Source organism: Lepidochelys olivacea (genome assembly GCF_965140295.1).
Source record: "Lepidochelys olivacea isolate rLepOli2 genome assembly, chromosome: 1".
Lineage (NCBI taxonomy): Eukaryota > Metazoa > Chordata > Testudines > Cheloniidae > Lepidochelys > Lepidochelys olivacea.
This window is the reverse complement of record NC_140411.1, coordinates 313093191-313117922: the sequence shown is the minus strand read 5'-3', so window position 1 is coordinate 313117922 and position 24732 is coordinate 313093191. Positions and strand designations below refer to the sequence as shown.

The 24732-nt window shown below is 43.1% G+C and overlaps 1 protein-coding gene across 4 annotated transcripts in view; it reads left to right on the top strand.

Annotated features, from left to right (window-relative positions):
• The window catches only part of POT1 (protection of telomeres 1), a 167678-nt gene that overhangs the window by 12025 nt on the left and 130921 nt on the right, over positions 1–24732 (top strand). For 2 of the 4 annotated variants that reach the window (XM_084612061.1, XM_084612062.1), the window contains exons 2-3: positions 7867–8139; positions 22741–22865. In XM_084612061.1, coding sequence (XP_084468187.1) covers positions 22752–22865 — 114 coding nt within the window. In that variant the 5' untranslated portion in view covers positions 7867–8139; positions 22741–22751. Of the gene's footprint in view, positions 1–7866; positions 8140–15264; positions 15533–22740; positions 22866–24732 lie in introns of those variants that run through there. The other 2 variants (XM_084612063.1, XM_084612060.1) reach the window with 1 other exon arrangement.

Below are 24732 nucleotides of genomic sequence, written 5' to 3'. Positions count from 1 at the left end.
AAAGCCATAAGAAAAACCTCTAAAAGAAAGCTACAGTGTGAGCTATTTATCTTTCACACTGCACTTCAGTCATTGTTCAGGTATCACAGGAGTACATAACCTCTTGTATCGATTTACCAATCTCTGACAATCTGAATTGTGAGGTGTGTGCAGAACAGGCCTTGGCCTCACCCCGCAGCGTAGACCAGGGCTTAGTTTCCTAAATCCATGTTCAGGTTCGTGCATGATTTTTCAGGACTGCTGGACTAGACTCACAGGATTTGAGAAGAGCACTCAAAAGGGACTGAACTAAAAGATCAGATATCTACTTTGATATAGGGACATATTTTCTGCTACCATTAGCAATCCACTGATTTGCAGTTTTTGAATAATCTCTGTTTTTTGGTTTTATTCTATTGTAGGTTAGTTTTGAATGCAGTATAACAAATGTCATATCTAGAATTTCCTTTAGGGAACCATGTTTAAAGGGCACTCACATATTACTTTAGGGCTTATTACCGAAGCACATCATTTCCAAGTAGGTCCTTTTTCCCTCATGCCCACGTACAAACTGGAGGCTTTCAGTTGCAACCTCCACCAAATTTTTCTGCTGTTGTATACTGACATCATTTAAAGGTTTCAGATTGTACAGTAAGGGCAAACACTGAACAGATGTGACATTAAAATATCTGAGAAGTTTTTAGAAATAGCTTGTTGCGAACATGTGGCAGATGCTTCCTGTTATTTAAGGAGCTAGTAACCTACTAAAAATCTTTAACTTTATACATTGGACATGTGAAAGCAGGTCTAAAAAGTGGACTTGTTAGCATCTAAAGTCCCTTTCCCTACTTTTTACGAAACAGCTAAATATTTTAAGAAATATGGACTGCAATTTGAAAAAAAGTTACTCTTGTAACTACTAACAAAAGTAATCCATTCAAAATTACAAAGTCATGAACATTTCAGCTTTGATGGTCTCCATTAGAGAAGCTAGAAAGAAGACAAAAGGAAAACTCATTCATAAAATGTTTGATATTTTAAACAATATATTGTTTGCATAACCTGCCACATTGATGAATTCAAGGTATCTTATTTGTCTATACTTTTAAAGTTGAAATTTATGAATTGTTCAAAAGTCTTTATATATACTCCATACAAATACCTTAATTTCCCCCCAAATCCCGTCCTCACTTTAGTTTGCCCACAACAGCTACAGCAGGCTCAATAGCAAGTTTCCCTGTGTAAGCACTAACATTTGGCTTACGAGTTCGTTAGCAGCTGCTTATCTGTACCAGTAGCTAACATTACAATAAATAAAGAGTTGTGCAATTGAAATGGAAGTAGAAGCAAGCTCTATCTATATTTGTACAGCACCTAGTATAAACAGGGCACTGTTCCATGACTAGGGCATCTTCAGGACTATGGTAACACACTCTACACTTTTCAGAGTAACAGCCGTGTTAGTCTGTATTCGCAAAAAGAAAAGGAGTACTTGTGGCACCTTAGAGACTAACCAATTTATTTGAGCATGAGCTTTCGTGAGGTACAGCTCACTTCATCGGATGCATACCGTGGAAACTGCAGCAGACTTTATACCCTACACTGGAATAGAGCACATGGAGACTGAATATTCTCCAGGCTAGACCTTCGATTTTAGGATTTATTTCCCTTATCACTATGGCAAAGCCTGAGTTAATGTCTTAGGTGTAATTAAAAATTAAGCTTTTCTTTTTATTGAGATTTTGAAACCTGAATAAGGGATGGATGAATCAAGAGTGGGGGGATTAGATAGGTTCACTTGAGAATTGTCAGCATGTTAATTTTTTATTTTATATATTGTATTTATATCCAGCAGTTTCAGAATGCTCTTATAAAAAGAACTTAAACAGACCTGAACCTCTTCATATTTAAGTGGCATGGCTATCAATTAGTCCATTTTTTCTGCTCACTTTATAGAAGCCTAACAGAAACCACTTACCACAAAATCTCCAGAACACATCACCATCTCCCCTTGTGATGAGATTCAGTCAGATCTCAGCAGCTAGGCCTAGGACAAGGTTGAACAGTACATCCGTAGAAGTCTTTCTACTCTGAAGTAATGGTGATAGAGGTTACATTGTACTACTCTAGGGTCCATATTCAGATTAGACACTAAACCAAACTCTTAACCATCCACATACATCCTATGTATTTTTATTTTTTTAAACACAAAAAAGTTTTATCTCAACAGGAATCAGTATGTATATTTACATTCTGTCAATTTATCCTCCCACTGAAGTTTCTATTAGGTAGCCTTCATTAACAGTCTTCAGTTTGTTGTGTAATCATATCATGCATTAATAGTTACTGCATTTTAGTATGCGGGTCTGGGAGCAAATGGAATGCTTTAAGGTTTATTAGGATGAAAGGTACCATTTTTAATAAAGCTCAGATCCACGACACTAGTATCAGTGGATTATAAAAGACAAATGAGCATGCATGCTAAACTGGTGACAACAGTGACACTAACAAAGGAATTTTCCTTGCTTTTATAACAGAGCTAGGTTTCAGAGTAACAGCCGTGTTAGTCTGTATTCGCAAAAAGAAAAGGAGGACTTGTGGCACCTTAGAGACTAACCAATAACAGAGCTAGTTATACCTAAATGTGAGATTTTGCACATAGCAGAGTTTGATGTGGGTTTTGCTGTTTTTGTTTTAAAAGGAGTAACCCTCTTCCTTTTTAGAATAAAGTTTTAGTCACTTGACTGGTAAGAGACAACACTATCTATTCAGTCATTTTCTCCCCTTCTGCACCAGAAATCAACATTGCTCTTCTACTTGCTGTCTTTGAGGGTAAGGATCAGTAGTCCCAGCACTATAGTTTAAGGAAATGGAGTGGCTAGCTAGCTGAATCCAGACACTGTGGCTCCTAAAATGAAGTGTGTTCTTTTTTCCCCCTTCAACCAACAAGATTGTGGAATAGAATTTGTTAAACATTGCTCAATCTATTAGAACAAGTTTAAAAATAGAGCCTAAAAACAACTGTAGGCTATGCCTTTATATGCATGTGAATTTGTTCCAGCATATGACCCTGGAATGGTAACCACTGAGAAGTAGTTTTAAAATTGAACTACAAATGCAAACAGTACATATTAGTGAAATAAACAAAATGATCTTTTGGAAGTGAAAAACTTTCACCAAAATAATTGCTGATTTGAGATTTAATGAGAAGGCAAATACCACTATTTTAGCTAGGTTTAAGTTACCACTCTAAGGCTGTCCCTGCACTACAGACCTTACAGAGGTACAGCTGTACTGTTACAGCTGTGCCACTGTAAGGTCTCCCGTGTAGCTGTTCTATGCTGCTGGAGAGAGCTCTCCTGCTGGCATAATTAAATCACCCCAACAAGCGGTGGTAGCTATGTCTCCTGCCCACATAGCACTGTTCACACTGGTACTTTTGTTAATGAAATTTATGTTGATCAAGGGTGTATTTTTTCCACACCCCGACTGGCAATTGTGCTAGTGTAGACAAAGCCTAAGGCCCTGTTTACAATAAAGTAAGTCAACTGAAGGTATGAAGTTATGCACATACATTAAAAGGTGTTAAATCCTTGAGTGGATCTTTCACTCAGGAATAAAGTAGTTTTAGTTCAGGACACTGTACTCCTGAGAGCATACACAGCTTTAACATCCTTTATGTGCTGACTTCACACCTTCAGGAAAGTTAAGGCAAATCAATTGAATGTCCCCACACAGATAAACCTTAAGAGCCTGAGCAGCTGTGTCTGGTAAAGTCCCACTTATTGTGCCAGGAATTGTTTAGAACTGTGCTTATGTAGACACTGGGGTAAAATAGGTCTGGCTCAGAATACAAGTCAGCATGGCGCCTATAGTTCGGTGTGTAACTGTTTAAACCACTATAGTTCTCTAGTTTGAGATAGGGTCTAGAAGCTTGGTTCCTTGCCTTTAGATGATCTGTGAGAGTGAAAGTGTCTTGCCTAGACACCACTAGCTAAACAAAATGAAAGCTGCACAGCTGTCCTTAAATTGGGGCACAGCTTCTTTTGGGGGAATAGGTTCTGACTTGAGAGCCCAGAATTAGACAGCAGCCCTTTAGTAAGGTGGAAGAGAAAATTGGAAGAGAAAGCAAAATTGTCTCAAAGTGAGCTAGTTTTAAGGGGGGTTGGGGTGGGGAAGAGAAGAGGGATATCTACCAATCAAATGAATGAGATGCCATGTTTAGGATCAAAAATCCTTGACACACACTAGAATGCATCAGGATTTTGATCTACTGATGTCTGCTCTGCTATTCATCCTAGTTCAGAGACAGCATTCAGCACCCAGTGTTTGAGAATGCAAAAGTTTGCATTTAATACCTGAACAGCCACTTACATTTCCCTCCTTAACACAAAATATGAACCCAGGCCCCTTCAACAGGTAATACATTAGAGCCACACAGTTTGACAAATTTTATCCACTGTTCAGTTAGAGTAACTTAAAGTTACTCTTTTACTGAAGTTTCTAAAATAAAATTTTATTGAAATATTCCTAAAACACTATAAATTATGGTATGTTCACATTATAATTTAAGCATTGACACGTGATAAAATGCTTCCAAAATGGGCAAATGTTTGGATTTTCTACCAATATTGGTTTTGGTCATGCAGATACTGTAAAGGAGAGAGAGGTGCAAACAGCTTTAGTAGGGCAGAGAAGCTCTGTCATTACCGTATGGAAGCCTCCCCAATTCCAAAAATATACTGAACCCCCTGCACACCAGTGACTGACTGTCTATCTCCTGCAGAGCGCTGGAGCTAGCTGAGATCTGGGAGCAGTTTACAACCTTTTGCTCAAGTCTCTCCTCACTTAACCCATACCTAGAATTCTGAGATACCTCTCCACATACTTCTCTGAAGGCTGTTGTTTTGCAGTATCATGGTTTATGCTGTGTCTATTCTGGAAGGGTCTCCCTCCGTTAAGCGCAGCATCATGGGAACAGGCACAAGAAATTCACTGAACTCCCTTTGTGGAAGGGTCAAAAAAAGTGGGAGAGGAAGAAGTGTCAAGTATAGATGCACAAGAGCAGGAGGCAGCAATGTTTTGTTTTATGTAGCAAGCTAACAATAGGCAGATTTCTTACACAGAAACTTAGTCATTATACATGGAACCCTGGTGTAAACTTATCAAGCATTAAGAAATAAACCATGCTGAAGGAGTTATTGCAGGAGTTAGGGATGCACATTTGATCATGTCAGAATGCTTAAAACTACAATAAGACAACATATTAAACTTTCCTAGACTCTTCCGCCGCTGCTAACAGGTTGAATCTGCTAAACGGTATCACTTCTAAGATGTGATACAACGGTGAAGATGTTTTGCTCTCAATAAACACAAGAAAACCAGCTACTGAAATTAGATTAGGTTCGAGCATATGCCAGAATATTCCTGGGGCCCAGTGTATCCAATGTGTCAATCACATGAGTCAGAGCCTCAACAGTGGGTCTTTATACTCAGACAAAATGCTCACACCAACATAAGCAACATCTTTCTAACCCAATTCCAGATACCTCCAATGGAACATTCTAGTATCTTGCCTAATGGCAGAAAACACACAAGAGGAACAATTACAGTTAAGTGGTACTTCAACTCTGGACAGAAGGCTCATAATCCAGTTGTTGCAGTTATCTCTGGAACAGGTCACCTCTACCTATCATGTCTTTAAGACACTTTGGGGGAGGTAACAGATCTTATTCAGAGATCTGAGAAAATACACAAAGTATCAGATTATCTTTCCCCTCTGGGTTTTTACTATCCATTCTTCTTTCAGTTTTGAAGAGTTGAGCAGCTAGCTGCTCCTCACTTCAGCAGGTGCAGGTAATCCCCAAAATTCAATTTTATTCACTACTTGCTTGCAGTGTAACCATCCGGTTTCAAACCAAGATAGTACCACAGTTAAGTCAACAACCCATTCCTCCATTAGCCTGGTTCTTCCATTTTTTTGTTGGAAGGAGTTGTATTCAGTTTAGCCTACAGTTAAACAATCAACTGAAGGTTTCTATAATACAAAGCCACATTATAAAATTGCTATTTTGAATAAGGCTACTACATCCGAGCTATGACCTATATTAAACTAAAAATATTAACAATGCTCAACTCCAGATGAATATTTTGATTTTTTGAGCATTTAAGGCTTCATTTTCTACCTTCTCCCTCCCCTCTGCCCTCCCTCAAGTTCTAGAGGCCACTCCGTCCAAGTCACCATTACTTCAGAGGAGCTGTACCACTAAAGTTTCCTCAGCCAACAGTGCGCCCAGGACTCTTTATGCTATATAGTACAGAAAAGTTAGTGGACCCTTGTGTCTGTCATACTCTCATCTTTCCCCACTCATCTACCCCTGGCTACCCCTCTACAAGGGCTGGATGGAGAGAAGGAAGTAGTGCTGTGCAGGCAACACTGCCTATCATAATGGAATGGGATAGGTCTACATACAGCAGAACCCTCAGCTCCAACATGAAATCCAAGGGGCACCAGCTAGTCCTAAGTGCACCTCATTCACCAAATAAAGTTTTCTTTAATGTGAAGTGACTGAATACAAGAGGTACAATTCCAATTTAAGGGGACTGAGGGCAAGTCTACACTACACTGATGCGGCTGTGCCACTGTAGCACATCTGGTAAAGACATGCTATGCTGACAGGAGAGTGCTCTCCGGTTGGCATAATTACTCCACCTCAGCAAGAAGTGGAAGCCGCAATAGCACCAGTGTGGACAGTGCAAAAGGCATATTTCTGGGGGCGAAGGGGGCGAAGAGAGCTTTGTTACACTCCTGAGCAATGCAAGTTAGATAGACTTATGCAGTAGTGGAGGCGTGCCCTGAGTTATTTAGTCTAAAGGGGATAGTCTCTACTCTGAAAGTGAACAAATTCCTTTATCTGGCCCTCTTTTCCTCTGTCCTGTTGCCCTTTTTGTAAGGCTCTGCTTGTGCCTCGCTACTTTTCCGCTTTCCCCACTCCTAGCTTGTGCCAAGGTTGCTCATATGGGCTCTACACGTCTCTTGTGGCATAAATACCAAAGCACCACAGTCAATAGATGTAAGTATATTTGTTTTTACTGTGCTCCTATGACAATGTAAGATATGCACTGTGGGTAAGAACAGCACAGGCATGCTCCGCTGTTTTGGTGGCAGGGACAGGGAGAGAGGAATAGTAAAGTTGCTGTGATTATGGATCAAATCTTTGTAGATCCAGATAGACCAACAACTCCACTAGCTTCAAATATCTAAATTAAGCAAGTATGCTTTTGTAAATGTAATCATGTTTCTAGAATAAAATATTTTGGATATGTATATAATAAATCATTTCCTTCAGTCCACATCATTGCCAGACATTCAGCTGTCATACTGCATCTTTTCATAAGAAAATGAAACCAAACAATTGGCTAGGCAGCAGTTCTGCAGAAAAGGACCTAGGGGTTACAGTGGACGAGAAGCTGGACATGAATCAACAGTGTGCCCTTGTTCCCAAGAAGGCCAATGGCATTTTGGGATGTATAAGTAGGGGCATTGCCAGCAGATCGAGGGACATGATCATTTCCCTCTATTAGACATTGGTGAGGCCTCATCTGGAGTACTGTGTCCGGTTTTGGGCCCCACACTACAAGAAGGATGTGGAAAAATTGGAGAGAGTCCAGCAAAGGGCAACAAAAATGATTAGGGGACTGGAACAGTAGAGAGGCTAACAGAGGGAGTTTGCCTGGGAAGAGTCCACTGAGGCTTACATCTTGCCGGCTTCTCTGAGTAGTTACTACAACTCCTGAGGAAGCTCTTAGAAGGAAGGTAATATGGATGGGGAGTGTTCAGCTGTTGTGACCTGCACTGGATGTGCCATGTTTGTCTTTCTTCCACAGGACAGAAGCGACTTTGTCTGTACAAAGTGCAAGCTGGTCTCCATATTGGAAGAGAAGGGTCAAGGTCTGGAGCAACAGGTATTGACCCTATGTTGCATAAGAGAAACTGAAGATTTCCTGGACAGATGTCAGGATATGCTTCTACAGACACAACGTTCTGAAGATTCAGAGCAGGCTGCACTGCGGGAACAGAAGGACGGTGAAGAAATTTGGCAGCATGTGACCTCCAGAAGAAGAAAGGGGAACGTCCATGTACCAGCAACGCAGATACAGGTAAGTAACCGTTTTCATGTTCTCTCCACAGGTACTAATGCGGAGAGTGGACTAAATGATACATCTGAGGGAAGGGAACAGAAGGAGACTCCGCCGATTGGAAGGCATGAGATGCACTGTCCTAGGGTTGGGGGTTCCACGACCACCGCTTCCAAGAGAAGGAGGCGGGTGGTTGTCGTCGGGGACTCTCTCCTCGGGGACTGAGTCATCTATCTGCCGCCCTGACTGGGAAAACCGAGAAGTCTGCTGCTTGCCAGGAGCTAGGATTCACGATGTGACGGAGAGACTGCCGAGACTCATCAAGCCCTCGGATCGCTACCCCTTCCTGCTTCTCCACGTGGGCACCAATGATACTGCCAAGAATGACCTTGAGTGGATCACTGCAGACTACGTGGCTCTGGGAAGAAGGATAAAGGAGTTTGAGGCGCAAGTAGTCGTCTCATCCATCCTCCCCGTGGAAGGAAAAGGGCTGGATAGAGACTGTCGAATTGTGGAAGTCAATGAATGGCTACGCAGGTGGTGTCGGAGAGATGGCTTTGGATTCTTTGGCCATGGAATGGTGTTCCAAGAAGGAGGAGTGCTAGGCAGAGACGGGCTCCACCTAACGAAGAGAGGGAAGAGCATCTTCGCAAGCAGGCTGGCTAACCTAGTGAGGAGGGCTTTAAACTAGGTTCACCGGGGGAAGGAGACAAAAGCCCTGAGGTAAGTGGGGAAGTGGGATACCGGGAGGAAGCACGAGCAGGAGCGTGCAAGAGGGCAGGACTCCTGCCTCGTACTGAGAAAGGGGGACGATCAGTGAGTTATCTCAAGTGCCTATACATAAATGCAAGAAGCGTGGGAAACAAGCAGGGAGAACTGGAAGTCCTGGCACAGTCAAGGAATTATGATGTGATTGGAATAACAGAGACTTGGTGGGATAACTCACATGACTGGAGTACTGTCATGGATGGATATAAACTGTTCAGGAAGGACAGGCAGGGCAGAAAAGGTGGGGGAGTTGCATTGTATGTAAGAAAGCAGTATGACTGCTCAGAGCTCAAGTATGAAACTGCAGAAAAATCTGAGAGTCTCTGGATTAAGTTTACAAGAGTGAGCAACAAGGATGATGTCGTGGTCGGAGTCTGCTATAGACCACCGGACCAGGGGGATGAGGTGGATGAGGCTTTCTTCTGGCAACTCATGGAAGTTACTAGATCGCAGGTCCTGGTTCTCCTGGGAGACTTCAATCACCCTGATATCTGCTGGGAGAGCAACACAGCGGTGCACAGATAATCCAGGAAGTTTTTGGAAAGTGTAGGGGACAATTTCCTGGTGCAAGTGCTGGAGGAACCAACTAGGGGCAGAGCTCTTCTTGACCTCCTGCTCACAAACCGGGAAGAATTAGTAGGGGAAGCAAAAGTGGATGGGAACCTGGGAGGCAGTGACCATGAGATGGTCGAGTTCAGGATCCTGACACAGGGAAGAAAGGAGAGCAGCAGAATACGGACCTGGACTTCAGAAAAGCAGACTTTGACTCCCTCAGGGAACTGATGGGCAGGATCCCCTGGGAGAATAACATGAGGGGGAAAGGAGTCCAGGAGAGTTGGCTGTATTTTAAAGAATCCTTATTGAGGTTACAGGGACAAACCATCCCGATATGTAGAAAGAATAGTAAATATGGCAGGCGACCAGCTTGGCTTAAAAGTGAAATCCTTGCTGATCTTAACCACAAAAAAGAAGCTTACAAGAAGTGGAAGATTGGAGAAATGACCAGGGAAGAGTATAAAAATATTGCTCGGGGATGCAGGAGTGAAATCAGGAAGGCCAAATCACAGCTGGAGTTGCAGCTTGCAAGAGATGTTAAGAGTAACAAGAAGGGCTTCTTCAGGTATGTTAGCAACAAGAAGAAAGTCAAGGAAAGCGTGGGCCCCTTACTGAATGAGGGAGGCAACCCAGTGACAGAGGATGTGGAAAAAGCTAATGTACTCAATGCTTTTTTTGCCTCTGTCTTCACGAACAAGGTCAGCTCCCAGAATACTGCACTGGGCAGCACAGCATGGGGAGGAGGTGACCAGCCCTCTGTGGAGAAAGAATTGGTTCAGGACAATTTAGAAAAGCTGGATGAACACAAGTCCCTGGGGCCGGATGCACTGCATCTGAGGGTGCTAAAGGAGTTGGCGGATGTGATTGCAGAGCCATTGGCCATTATCTTTTGAAAACTCATGGCGATCAGGGGAGGTCCCGGATGACTGGAAGAAGGCTAATGTAGTGCCCATCTTTAAAAAAGGGAAGAAGGAGGATTCGGGGAACTACAGGCCAGTCAGCCTCACCTCAGTCCCTGGAAAAATCATGGAGCAGGTCCTCAAGGAATCAATTCTGAAGCACTTAGAGGAGAGGAAAGTGATCAGGAACAGTCAGCATGGATTCACCAAGGACAAGTCATGCCTGACTAATCTAATTGCCTTCTATGACAAGATAACTGGCTCTGTGGATGAGGGGAAAGCAGTGGACATGTTGTCCCTTGACTTTAGCAAAGCTTTCAACACAGTCTCCCACAGTATTCTTGCCAGCAAGTTAAAGAAGTATGGGCTGGATGAATGGACTATAAGGCGGATAGAAAGTTGGCTAGATTGTCGGGCTCAACAGGTAGTGATCAATGGCTCCATGTCTAGTTGGCAGCCGGTATCAAGTGGAGTGACCCAAGGGTCGGTCCTGGGGCCAGTTTTGTTCAATATCTTCATTATTGATCTGGAGGATGGTGTGGATTGCACACTCAGCAAGTTTGCAGATGACACTAAACTGGGAGCAGAGGTGAATACACTGGAGGATAGGAATAGGATACAGAGGGCCCTAGACAAATTAGAGAATTGGGCCAAAAGAAATCTGATGAGGTTCAACAAGGACAAGTGCAGAGTCCTGCACTTAGGACGGAAGAATCCCATGCACCGCTACAGACTAGGGACCGAATGGTTCGGCAGCAGTTCTGCAGAAAAGGACCTAGGGTTACTGTAGACGAGAAGCTGGATGAGAGTCGACAGTGTGCCCTTGTTGCCAAGAAGGCCAATGGCATTTTGGGATGTATAAGTAGGGGCTTTGCCAGCAGATCGAGGGACGTGATCATTCCCCTCTATTCGACATTGGTGAGGCCTCATCTGTAGAACTGTGTCCAGTTTTGGGCCCCACACTACAAGAAGGATATGGAAAAATTGGAAAGAGTCCAGTGGAGGGCAACAAAAAGGATTAGGGGACTGGAACACATGACTTATGAGGAGAGGCTGAGGGAACTGGGATTGTTTAGTCTGCGGAAGAGAAGAATGAGGGGGGATTTGATAGCTGCTTTCAACTACCTGAAAGGGGGTTCCAAAGAGGATGGATCTAGACTGTTCTCAGTGGTAGCAGACGACAGAACAAGGAGTAATGGTCTCAAGCTTTTGGTTGGATATTAGGAAAAACTTTTTCACTAGGAGAGTGGTGAAACACTGGAATGCGTTACTTAGGGAGGTGGTGGAATCTCCTTCCTTAGAAGTTTTTAAGGTCAGACTTGACAAAGCCCTGGCTGGGATGATTTAGTTGGGGATTGGTCCTGCTTTGAACAGGGGGTTGGACTGGATGACCTCCTGAGGTCCCTTCCAACCCTGGTATTCTATGATTCTATGAATATAGAAGTTAATCCCGGAGATGCTGTCTTAACAATAAATTAATTTTGACAGTCCAAGTTCTTAAACCTTTGAGCCTCAAATAATTAAGTTAGCCATCTATATTTCAGTGTCTAATCTCTGAATTTCTGTTTTAAATTTCCTACATGTAATTCAAAGGGGGGGGGGGGAAAGAGAGACAACACTATTTGATGTTGAATAGAAAGGAGGCCCCTCTCCTTTAGCGAAGTTATTTGCAACTATGCAAAACTACTCAAGGTACCTCTCAAAGTAGCTCGGATGCCAGTCACTCTAGGGCTACATGTCAGGCTCAGGGGCTGTAACTGGGACCACATTTAGTTATGTAACTAGACTCCAACTCCCCCATGTGACTTACAGATCAGATAAGCATTGATTTGTGCAAGTTGGTAGCAAATATTTATTTGCAGTACTATTTTTAATGCGACAGTATACAACCTCCAGGATAAGAGGTCAGACAATGCATTTTTAAGCTCTCCTTCCTCACTCACTATTGTCTGGAAAGACAAGTAGAAGCAAACAGAATATAAATGAACAATTTAAGAGGGATAACACATTAGTCCCTCTATGGAGAAACCATGGAATCCTCTAGTTTTAAATTTCCTAATTCTTCGTTCAGTCTAGTTTTAAGTATGGCATCTTTAAAAGACTATCAGGATTACATAACATTTCCAGGGAAGATTTTTACTATTCATATATAAGCAAATCCCCAAGAGTTAATACACTGGTGCAATTACAATACTTCAAATCATAGATTTGTTCTGTATATCTGTGGTCTGAACTACCTGTTATTTAACTGCATCATGTTCTCTGAGTGAGAGGCTGTTCCACTGAAAAAGCGGATATCACCCCAAAAAATATTAGTCAATTTTCATGACTGGTCAATCCTATGAAGCACCTTCAGCATTTTTCCTAGTAAGCCACCTCTGCAAATTGGTCCAATGTTGAGAGGGAGCATGCAACAGCTCACAAAAATGAGTATATTTGCAAACTGTACAGAGGTGGACTCGGATAGTTAAGTATCTTACTAAGATGAAGAGACACCAACAAGCACTACCACAAGAAATCTAACCAACAAAGGAGTTGCTCTTACAAGTGAAATAAGGAGAGTCAAAGACAGGATTGCAAATGTGACCTAATTTAGATAGCAGCAATCAGACACCTTACAACCTTGTCCGGGAATTGTGAAAAACATTACTCTCCGCCCCCATACTGGCAGCTGGGGCAGGGAGAGGAGGAACAAGAACTTTCTTCTGCAGCAGCTAAGCTCAATGCAGAGAAGAGGGGGAGGAGGAATGAACTTGCCCCAGAAGGAGCTGCCACATCCTGGAGGTGGGGAATGGGACGAGAAGCGAGAACCATCCTCCGCAGCATCAGATACACCCTTCTGCAGACGGGTAATAGGGAAGGGAAATAAAAATCCACCCAGACTCTCCAGCCTGAGGAAGCGCGGACTCTCCCCAGCAGCAGCCGCTGTCTTCACCAGCTTGGTCTGCAGCCAGACAACCCCACAAAAATGCAACAAGGTCACATGACCTCCGGCGGACTCCCATCCCTCTCCAGGGAGACCCTGTGCCATCTTGTACTGATGCAGTTACAAATACAGGCGCAGGCTGGCCCTCTCCCCTAGCTTATCTCCTTAGTCTCAGCACTGCTTGGGTGATGGTTGTCAGGGCCTTCTCATTCCTTTTCCATGAGCGTGACTCAGTCTCCGTGCCCTCACAAATTCCCCAGCGCTGGGATCATGGCGCCCATTTTCTCCCTTTGCACCAGCCTCCCCCGAGAGCTCCTCAGACTTGCCCAGCTGCAGCTGCCCCTGCAGCAGCAGCCAATCCGGGCGTGCCTGGGCAGCCCACCCAGCCTGGCTATTGGCTTCAATGCGGTCCGCTCCCTCCTCCTCTTCTTCCTGACTCAGTCCTCACTGCGGTTCGCTGCGGAGAAGTGGCCAAGTCAGAGTTGGGGGAGAGGAATAGGAGGGGAAAGAAGGGAAAAAAAACAGCAACAACAAAACCAAACCCACCAAGACAGCAGCCGCCATTTCGCACAACAACAGGCAAACCTGAGCGAGCAGCCCAACCAAGTGCCCTATGGAGAGAGAGAGAGAGACAGAGATACACACACGAGTTAGACAGGAAAAAATACCCTCAGACTCCGCCATAGCCACAAGACGTTTAATCACTCCCTCCCCCCATACTCGATGCCTCGTTATAGCCACCTCCTCTGCGTCCAGATCCCGTCATCTCAACTCCTTCCTGCCCCAGCAGCGGTTCTTTACAGCCCCTCTGTGCCCAAGGTACGGGGAAGGGTAGGCTATGGCACCACTGCTAGTAGCTACTCTGGTCACCCGCTTGTGGCGGCTCCATCAAGGCAGGGTAAAGAGCTGCCAGCCCAGCTTTTATGTGGTGCCCCGAGTTTGTGCACTGAAGGAGGCTCGCTCAGGCCCTGGTGGGCATCGAATGAAACCCCAGCCACCGCCTCCCCTCCCTCACTCAGCCATTGCTGGAGGGGCTGAAGCCAGGTGGGGAATGCGGGGCGGTGTGTGGGCAGCACGAGGGAAGGGCAGTAGCTCAGCATAAACAGAGGGGCTGCGCCTGTCTCACACACACTTACCTCTTGCTCTGCCCATGGCGAGTCCAGATCAGGGCTGCCCCAGAACTGCCCCCACAGGTATCATTCACTAAAGGGGAACCTGGCAGGCAAAGCTGGCCCTAGTGCCCCAGTCTGGCCCTTGGAGCAGGTTCCCCTAGGCAGGCCTGCGCTAAACCTCAGTCACTTGTGGAGAGACTTCCTCAGCCAGACCTGCCTCAGGTCTCCAGCAACCCTCCATCGCTCACTGAATGGGCTTCAGTCCCTTACCCCGCGTCTCACTCTGCGTGGGGGAGATTGCCACGGTCTGGCCGCCTCCCGCAAAGCGTGTGTGTGCCGGCAGGGCTGGGCCAGTCTCACAAGAGGTCGGAGGGTAGGCTGGCGCAGGGGCTTGCTTGCCGGCAGGCTGAAGACAGGTTTCGATGCCTGCGTCCCTGCGGAAGACAGGGTCTCGCTACGCGCTTTGGGTCTCCCGCAGCATCGTTTGGGGCCCGAGCTCCTGCCCCTGGCCTGTGGACTCCGCTGCACGATCGCCCCGAGTCTCCACCCGGACACAGTTCCCTCGCCCTTGCCGTTCCCTAGCCTGCCCCTTCCTGGCATTTTTCGATCGCGGGGCGCGCTCCCTGGCCCCCGGCCCTCGAACCATTGAATATCGTCAGGAGACCCCGTTTTGTGAAATGGACATGGCACGAGGGAGGACTTAACGGACACAGACGGCGTTTCAGCCCACAAGCAAAATGGCGGCTGTTTGGCTTCGCCTTGGTAACCTTGCCCCTGGCGGGCGGGACGGGCGCACCCCGTGGAGTGGGAGGGAGGGGAGCGCAGCGCAGCGCAGCGCGGGGGACGCCATTTTCCCGGAGAGAGGCAGTGACGTAGAGGGAGCGCAGGAGGCTGAGAGGAGGGAGGCGGGAGCAGTGGCGGCGGCAGGGGGGTTTGTACACGGGTCCCGAGGCAAAGGCGCTTCCCTGCAGGGTTCTGGGTACGGAGCCGGTCTGGGGGACCCCCTCAGCTCACTCCTCTTTGTCAGAGTCAGCTGAGGGCTGCGTCCTGCCCAGGCTAGGGACATCCGCAGTGGGGCCGTTGCATTGGTTTGGTTGGGATAGGAAAGGGGCTCAGCTAAGGGGGAGCTGCTGCCTGGCCTGTGATCATTACAGGTGAGTCTCCTGTTACGGTTATCATTCCTGCCAAGGTGCCGAGGCGGAAGGGGGTTTCCTAGTAAGAGTTAAAACATTAGGGAGGCATCCCTTTACATTTGGGAGGGGTGGGGTTTGAGATCCCCTCCCCTCTAAACAGTGCATGATTCTGTACAAATTGCTTTGGGTTTTTTCCAGATGGCAAACAGAGGCACAGGGAAGATACATGACTTTCTGAAGTCAACACTTATAAACACAGACAAAAGAAGTCTGTAGTGGAGCAGGGATGTGAAGCCAGGTCTCCCATGTCCTAGGCTAGTGCCCTAATCATTAGATTATTCTTCCTGTCATGTATGCGTTATGATAGTCTTTACTTATATGATTGCATACTATTTTTTCCTCCCACAGGATCCTTGCATTGTTCTGTGCACTGAATGGGTGCTTTTATCTTCATTCAGTGTCTGTGACCCCATATTTCATGTACTGCGCACCATCCAAACCCTATAAAAACAGAATTATTAATTTCCTCATGGACTTTTCTGTGGTTCTCCATAATATCTGAGTGCTTCAAAAACATTAATTAATCTTCACAATCCCCTGTGAGGAGGTGGAATCCCCATTTTATAAATGTGGAACTGAGGCACAGATACTTTAATGTAAAAAATATCCACTAATTCTGGGAACCCAATTTGAGATGCTTTGGACCTGATTTTTCAGAGCATTTACTACTTTATAGCACTGTGTATGTTCAAAACACAGCTCTTGTAGACTTCAGTTGTAGCTGTGAGTATTCAATTCTTCTGCAAATCAGACCCCAGGGTCTCAGCGCAGGTACTCAGAAAATGAGGAACACACATGAAATGTTCCTGTGAAATGTTTGTAAGTGCCTTGCTCAGCATCACATAGGAACTCTGTGGCAGAGGCAGGTATAAAATCTGATTCTCCAGGACAGCATTCAGCTGCCTTAACTATGAGACCCTCCTTAATCTTCCTGCAATCTCCAGCTTCATTCACTACATGCCTTCCAGCTTCTGCAACTAATGAAGAAGGGGGTCATACAGACAACAGTCTCATTAAATACTGAACCTAGATTTATTGCCAGAGCACAGTCCGTTTTGTGCATGAAATGAGGCAAGGGTCCTCAGGGGGAAAGAAGAGTATGCAATCATATCATTAAAAGTTATATAATAAAGCACAAGGGGCCAAATTAACCTTGATTTCAGCATTTCCTAACTTTGTTTAATGTTGCAAACATAATATTCTTTTTATGTAGTTTTTTACTGTAACTTGCTAATGTAAAACAATCCTGAAAAATACAGAAATTCCATTATGCGGCACCATAATAAACCTCACATGGGTCATCCAGCAGGGTTTGGATCTTCAAATCCCAGCACAGACCTTTACTATTTGAGCTAATGGATTGACTGCTAACAGTAGTAGGCTGTTGTCCTCTGTATGGGCTGGAAGCTATCAAAAGGGGATGAAACACATACTTTGCCAGTAGATTTCACAGCTATTTGCTAGTCAGAAAAGGAATATTGAGACTCTCTGGAATCCCAGTTTCAATTCCAGATCCTGTAGGAGAGTGTCTTCTAGTGGTTATAAACACTTCTGTTGTTGTACACACTTTCATCTGTCTCGGGCTCTTGCAACAGGCAGCCAAAAGGCAGAATTGCAGGCCCATGCTTCCTGCCTTCTTACAGCTCAGCAGAATGTGAGAATGCAACTGACATGTCAAAATGCATGACTGTCACGTGAGATGCCTGATGCTTGGCAATCCTTCATAAAAAGGGGCATTGGGACATTTTTGGTGATTTCTAGGAGTGACTCTTTAGGCGGAAGCCCAAAACTTCTGCCTTCAGCACTAGAATGAGTAGGGTGTTGAGATTTCTACCATCTTGGAGCCTGCCTGGGGAGGTTCCATATTTCATATCGAATAGAACAAGGGTGATGTCTGATGAATCTGAAGCTCCAATAGCCAATAGAAAGAGTTTTCATTCTCCTCCTACCTGTTTCCTCCTTGTCATTTGGTAGGGGAAGCCTCTACTGCGCACTCCATTGTACTCACCTCCCTCTCCTCACCCACTGGTTTTTTGGGGGGCTGGGTGCTCCTTTCACAGGGTATTTCAATTGTAAAATCTTTGTAATGTTTTAGAATATCAGTGTTTTCAAAGTTGCTTTCTTTGTCTATCTAGGCTAAATAAAATAAGTCTATGTAATCGTCGTCAGTCGAGGAGTGTCTGCTTGTTTATTTGTTCCATAAATGTGGGTCTAACCTTCTTTGCAGTTCAAAGTGTATGATATTCTGAGTATTATGCTGAGGATTTATTGACTCTGTCTTCTATACATTACATTGCAAGGCCTCTTTATTAGGAAGAAAGTAGTGAAAAAGGCAGTTGCACTATTGGCCTAGGAAATATTTTCATCATTTTATTCTGTATGTTAGTGGGATACTGTGTAAATTGGTGAGATGTGATATCAAGAGCTTCCTGAGGTCTTGTTACTTACTGAGACTTCAGCTCTCATTTTTCTACTTGGTTATATAAGGTATTTTTTTCAAAATTTGCATTACAGTGTAAATAAACCAACCCCTCCCCCAAAGTAAGGAGTAAGTATTCTCAGGTGAGGGCTAACTTGACAGATTTACTAGACTATATTGTGATTTCTCATCCATGCTTCGTTGCATGGATACAGTAGGTAAAGAAGCCAAAAATTGGTTTTACTGGTATTGCTTTTTAACTTATTATTGTCTGAAGGAAGATTTGATATCGATACAGCAGAACCTCAGAGTTACGAACACCTGGGTTATAAACCGACTGGTTAACCAGACACCTCATTTGGAATGGGAAGTATGCAATCAGGCAGCAGCAGAGACCAAAAAAAAAAGTGCAAATACAGTACAGTACTGTGTTAAACGTAAACTACTAAAAAAATTAAGGGAAAGTTAAAAAAATAAATTTGACAAGGTAAGTTAGCTGTTTCTGTGCTTGTTTCATTTAAATTAAGATTGTTAAAAGCAGCATTTTTCTTCTGCACAGTAAAGTTCAAAGCTATATTTAGTCAATGTTCAGTTGTAAACTTTTGAAAGAACAGCCATAATGTTTCGTTTAGAGTTACAAACATTTCAGAGTTACAAACAACCTTTCTTCCCTAGGTGTTTGTAACTCTGAGTTTCTACCATAATTAGAAGTTAGCTGAACCTTTTATGGCCAAGGTATAAAACTAGACTAAAAACTCAGAGAACAATTGTAAATAGTTTGCCCTACAGGTATAACAAATAAGGGGGTCCCAGGTACAGTAACAACTGTCAAGCCTTCCCCCACTGCAGTTGCCTTGGTTTATTGGTGTGTCAAGAGCTCAGTACAAGAACATGGTTGCACGAACTTGCCTGACCCTGCCGAGTATATACTCACATTGCTATCCTGCGCTGCCACATCCTCACTGCTCTTTTTAGTGAGGTAGTTAGATTAAAGCTAGCACGGGTAGCTCCCCATGAGCTGCAGATTACAACCTGAGTTGCAGTGTAGATGTAGCTTAGATGGGAACAGAAGTGGATGACTAGTGAGGGAGGTGTGAATAGTGGATGGACTCAACTAACTTTGGATGCTGGGAAGGGAGGAACTAACTTGGGAAGGAATAGAGGGAATTGTTACTTGATATGGGTTTTGAATTGCTAGAAAACTGAGATGAGAAGGCATCTGGCTCCATATGCACTGGTGAGCTTTTTAGTCTTCAACATGATTAATTATTGTTTTTCATTTTTAGAAAGTGCAAAAGCGTATGATCCATACTGCAAATGGATCATTAGTGTTATGTGATGATTCAAGAAGCCTAGAGTTGAAAGAAATGGTAGGAAACTAGCAATTTGAATGGACCAAAGTAATGAAAACAGATAATTTTCTTAAAGTAAAATGAAATATTGTTTTAAGTGTTCTTAAGTAGTGAGATGAAAAAGGATTCATGTTAATTGGAAAGTGCAGAAAATCAGTTTCTTGATGTTTTTTAACATTCTGTATATCAGGGATCAGCAATCTTTGGCACATGGCCTGCCAGGGAAAGCCGTTGGCGGGCCGGGCTGGTTTGTTTACCTGCAACATCTGCAGGTTAGGCCGATCACAGCTCCCACTGGCCATGGTTCATTGTCCCAAGCCAATGGGGGCTGTGGGAAGCGGTGTGGGCCGAGGGATGTGCTTTCTGAGTGATTTCTGAGTTAGAAAATATAAAGTATTTTGGTTAGTTTGCATGAAACCAACAGAAGGACAAGACTAATAGGGCAAGAAGTTCTATTTAAAGTGGACATCTTCTAAAAAGACTAAGTATGAATAAATAAAACAAAATTAAGAACATAAGAATGGCCATAGTGGGTCAGACCAAAGGTCCATCCAGCCTAGTATCCTGTCTGCCAACAGTGGCCAATGCCAGGTGCCCTAGAGGGAGTGAACCTAACAAGTAATGATCAAGTTTCAGAGTAGCAGCCGTGTTAGTCTGTATTCGCAAAAAGAAAAGGAGTACTAGTGGCACCTTAGAGGCTAACCAGTTTATTTGAGCATAAGCTTTTGATGCATCTGACGAAGTGAGCTTGTAGCTCACGAAAGCTTATGCTCAAATAAATTGGTTAGTCTCTAAGGTGCCACTAGTACTCCTTTTCTTTAAGTAATGATCAAGTGACCTCCCTGCTGCCATCCATCTCCACCCTCTAACAAACAGAGGCAAGGGACACCATTCCTTGCCCATCTGGCTAATAGCCATTAATGGACTTAACCTCCATGAATTTCTCTTTTAAATAGTCCTAGCCTTCACAACCTCCTCAGGCATGGAGCTCCGCAGGTTGACTGTGTGCTGAGTGAAGAAGAACTTCCTTTTATTTGTTTTAAACCTGCTACCCATTAATTTCATTTGGTGTCCCCTTGTTCTTATATTATGGGAACAGGTAAATAACTTTTCCTTATTCACTTTCTCCACACCCCTCATGATTTTATATACCTCTGTCATATCTTAGTCTCCTTTCCAAGCTGAAAAGTCCTAGCCTCTTTAAACTCTCCTCATATGGGACCTGTTCCAAACCCCTAATCATTTTAGTTGCCTTTTTCGGAACCTTTTCTAATGCCAGTATATCTCTTTTGAGATGAGGGGACCACATCTGTATGCGGTATTCAAGATGTGGGCGTACCATGGATTTATATAAGGGCAATAAGATATTCTCCATCTTATTCTCTATCCCTTTTTAAATGATTCCTAACATCCCATTTACTTTTTTGACTGCCGTTGCACACTGTGTGGACGTCTTCGGAGAGCTATCCACGATGACTCCAAGATCTTTCTCTTGATTAGTTGTAGCTAACATCATATTGTATCTATAGTTGAGGTTGTTTTTTTCCAATGTGGGTTACTTTATGTTTATCCACATTAAATTTCATTTGCCATTTAATTGCCCAACCACTTAGTTTTATGAGATCTTTTAGAAGTTCTTCACCGTATGCTTTGGTCTTAACTATCTTGAGCAGTTTAGTATCATCTGAAAACTTTGCCACCTCACTGTTTACCCCTTTCTCTGGATGGTTTATGAATAAGTTGAATAGGATTGGTCCTAGGACTGACCCTTGGAGAACACCACTAGTTACCCCTCTCCATTCTGAAAATTTACCTTTTATTCCTACCCTTTGTTCCCTGTCTTTTAACCAGTTCTCAGTCCATGAAAGGATCTTCCCTCTTATCCCATGACAACTTAATTTATGTAAGAGCCTTTGGTGAGGGACCTTGTCAAAGGCTTTCTGGAAATCTAAGTACACTGTGTCCACTGGATCCCCCTTGTCCACATGTTTGTTGACCCCCTCAAAGAACTGTAATAGATTAGTAAGTCATGATTTCCCTTTACAGAAACCATGCTGACTTTTGTGCAACAATTTATGTTCTTCTATGTGTCTGACAATTTTATTCTTTACTGTTGTTTCAACTAATTTGCCCGGTACTGACATTAGACTAACTGGTCTGTAATTGCCAGGATCGCCTCTAGAGACCTTCTTAGATATTGGTGTTACATTAGGTATTTTCCAGTCATTGGGTACGGGAGATGATTTAAAGGACAGTTTACAAACCATAGTTCTGCAATTTCACATTTGAGTTCTTTCAGAATTCTTGGGTGAATGCCATCTGGTCCCGCTGACTTGTTACTATTAAGTTTCTCAATTCCAAAACCTCCTCTAATGACACTTCAGTCTGTGACAATTCCTCAGATTTGTCACCTACAAAAGAAGGCTCAGGTTTGGAAATCTCCCTAACATCCTCAGGTGTGAAGACTGAAGCAAAGAATTCATTTAGTTTCTCTGCAATAACTTTATTGTCTTTAAGTGCTCCTTTTGTATGTCTCTCGTCCAGGGGCCCCACTGGTTGTTTAGCAGGCTTCCTGCTTCTGATGTGCTTAAAAAACTTTTTATTACCTTTTGAGTTTTTTGGCTAGCTGTTCTTCAAACTCCTTTTTGGCTTTTCTTAGTACATTTTTACATTTAATTTGGCAGTGATTATGCTCCTTTCTAAATAAAATTTAATTTATCATCTGATATCTTGAAAAATCAGTTGAGCCTAGTTTTTATTAAATCACTATATGCATTATTCTTATGTCTACTTATTTGTATAGGAACTTGTACAGAACTATGTTCACATCTTATTAAAATTGGTTTTATACCAAATTCATGCTACACTTTTTGAATGACTTTTTTTTTCCCCCCCAACAGTAATTGTTGTAGCTTTTTTGAATTGCAATAAACTGCTGGTAAGGACATAAAAATATCTATTCTGGCTTCCCAGGTCAGGGTCTGATACTTACTATTTTATATGGATTTTATGGGCAGATGATACTCATGATGCCCACTTTGTTCTTTATTTGGATTTAAGTATTATGTGTGAGCATTATTTTGTTACAGAAACTTAATATAAAATGAATTCTTTAAAAAAAAAATACTGAAAAACTTGTGAATTGAAAAGGCTTAACTTGAGACTTCACGTCAGACAAGTGCTCCTTTGATATGCTTTGCCTCCTGCTAACATCAGTAAGATATTTGAGCTCATCTGCTGTTGAAGATTATAAATATGCCAAATGAAGCAGTTGAACTCCAGCTCAATTGAAGTGACTTCACATTCAAACCAAAGTTGCAACAAGATTGAATTATTTCTTTACTGTACAAGTTAGTAATATGTGACTAATTGGTGTTTTTATTTTTAATCTCACTTAGGTAAAGCAGCTATGCCTGTTCAAGTCATTGATGGCTCACCTGAAACTCTACTACCAAGCCATCTGCAGAAAGTGGATTTAAAATACCTGCAAATGGGTTGTGATCAGGCCAACAAATACTTTCAGGTAACTTACTAGCAAGAGGATATTTGTCATCTTTTTTTAAAATAAAAAAAAAAAAAAAAAAAGCTAAATGTATAAGGCATGTGTAAGCTCCCCTTACATGGCCCCGGCATCTGCATATCCTCACTGGATCTAAGTTGTTGTTTAAAACACATTACCATTTTCTTTATAGCATTTGTATTCCAAAAAATTGCAGTTTTTGGAGCGGTTTTTGGGGCTTGATTAAATAAACAATCAAACAAAGGAAAAAAAACACCTAACCTAAAATGACAGCACTATGGATTAAAATCACTTTTCTGGTCTGGTGATTTTTAAAGGCGTTTCTCATTTCTTATACAAAGCAATTCAATCTCCCAGTTTTATGAAGACAATTATTCTAATAGCAGCTACCACATCAAAATGTAATTGTTTTTTTCCTTTTTATTCCCTTGCCATAAAATGTGCTACATTGATAATAGCAATGTTTGGTTGCCAAGTAGTTAGTTGTTCCAGACTGGGAAATGTAGGGGGTATGGAGTAGTTCACATTTAGGAGTGTGTTCTCAGCTGCAGGCACAGAATATTAGTGAAATAGACACCTTAGATCTGTTTCTTAAAATGTGAGGCCATATTGTGTTCTTTTATCAAAAGGTTTACTTTAATAAGATTTCTGTGAATGTAACTTTAAATCCGTTTTATCATCCCAAACACTTGGGGGGATGTGAATCAATATCCTAAACTTTCATTAGGTCTGCTGTGAAAAACAATCTCTGTTTAGAAGAAAAAGCCAAACAAGCCAGGCAGTTCAAACTTTCGATCATTGTTTTGCATACTGTGCACATTCAGAGAGAGACCTGTGAGGTGGATGTGATACAGAGATCTGTTTCCCATAAGGTGTGGGGATGCTAGTGAGATCTTGCCACAAGCCATCTGGCCTGATTGTTATTTCTGTGGGGGGCTGAACCTGCGGACCAGATCACTGAGAATAATAGGGGGGAAAAGGGGAAAACACAGGAGCTTAAAAGAAAGAGAATTAATTTCAAATTGCTATCATGTTGTGTGTGGCCAAGAGAGGTCTTGGCCTCCTTTCTCTGTATTTTTTGCATTGTCTTCAATCTTCCATGTGCTAGGTGGTTTAGTCTGCAGGAAGGGCTTGTTGCTGCAGTTTCTTGAGGTGGAGTGAATTATTCCCAGGAGGATGAGAGGAAATATTTTGAGAATTGAAGTGAAAAGGGACATGATATCCCCACCCCCTAAAGTCTTTCAGGAAAAAACACATTCTCCTAAGTTCTGCGTTTCTCCTTTCCTCCCACTTATGGATATCTGTGTGCTCTTTGGAGTAATATAGATTCTGGCTTTTCAGCCTGCCAAGCAACAGCCACTTCTGCAAGCAAGTGTGACAGACTGTACAGAATTACTGGACATGTAGTAAAATGTTGAGGCAGACAAAAGCAGATTCTAACTTAGGAAATACTTCTGCCAAAATCTACATCTGCAGTTGGAAAGCAGAATGTTTAGTGTGTCTGGTGATAGTGCAGTATTTTCGCTGATTGTAAAGGAGAAGCTAGATACAATCGCATTTTAGGACCCTTGTCTCACATTGAGAGAGCTTGATTCTGCTGCAGCCTCTTCTAGGAATAAGCAGGTGACCGTGAAAGAGTTGTTTGGCACAAAACAATGCAGTTAGCAAACTAATCCTTTTTAATGTTGAGGAAGCAATGTTGAATGCTAAGTGCTCTGGAGAATCCAGTTTTGCATGGCTAGCTGTGAGCAATCCTAAAATAGCCTGAGATCATCTCAGTGGTTGAACTCCATAGAATGCATCTGATGAAGTGAGCTCTAGCTCACAAAAGCTTATGCTCAAATAAATTTGTTAGTCTCTAAGGTGCCAC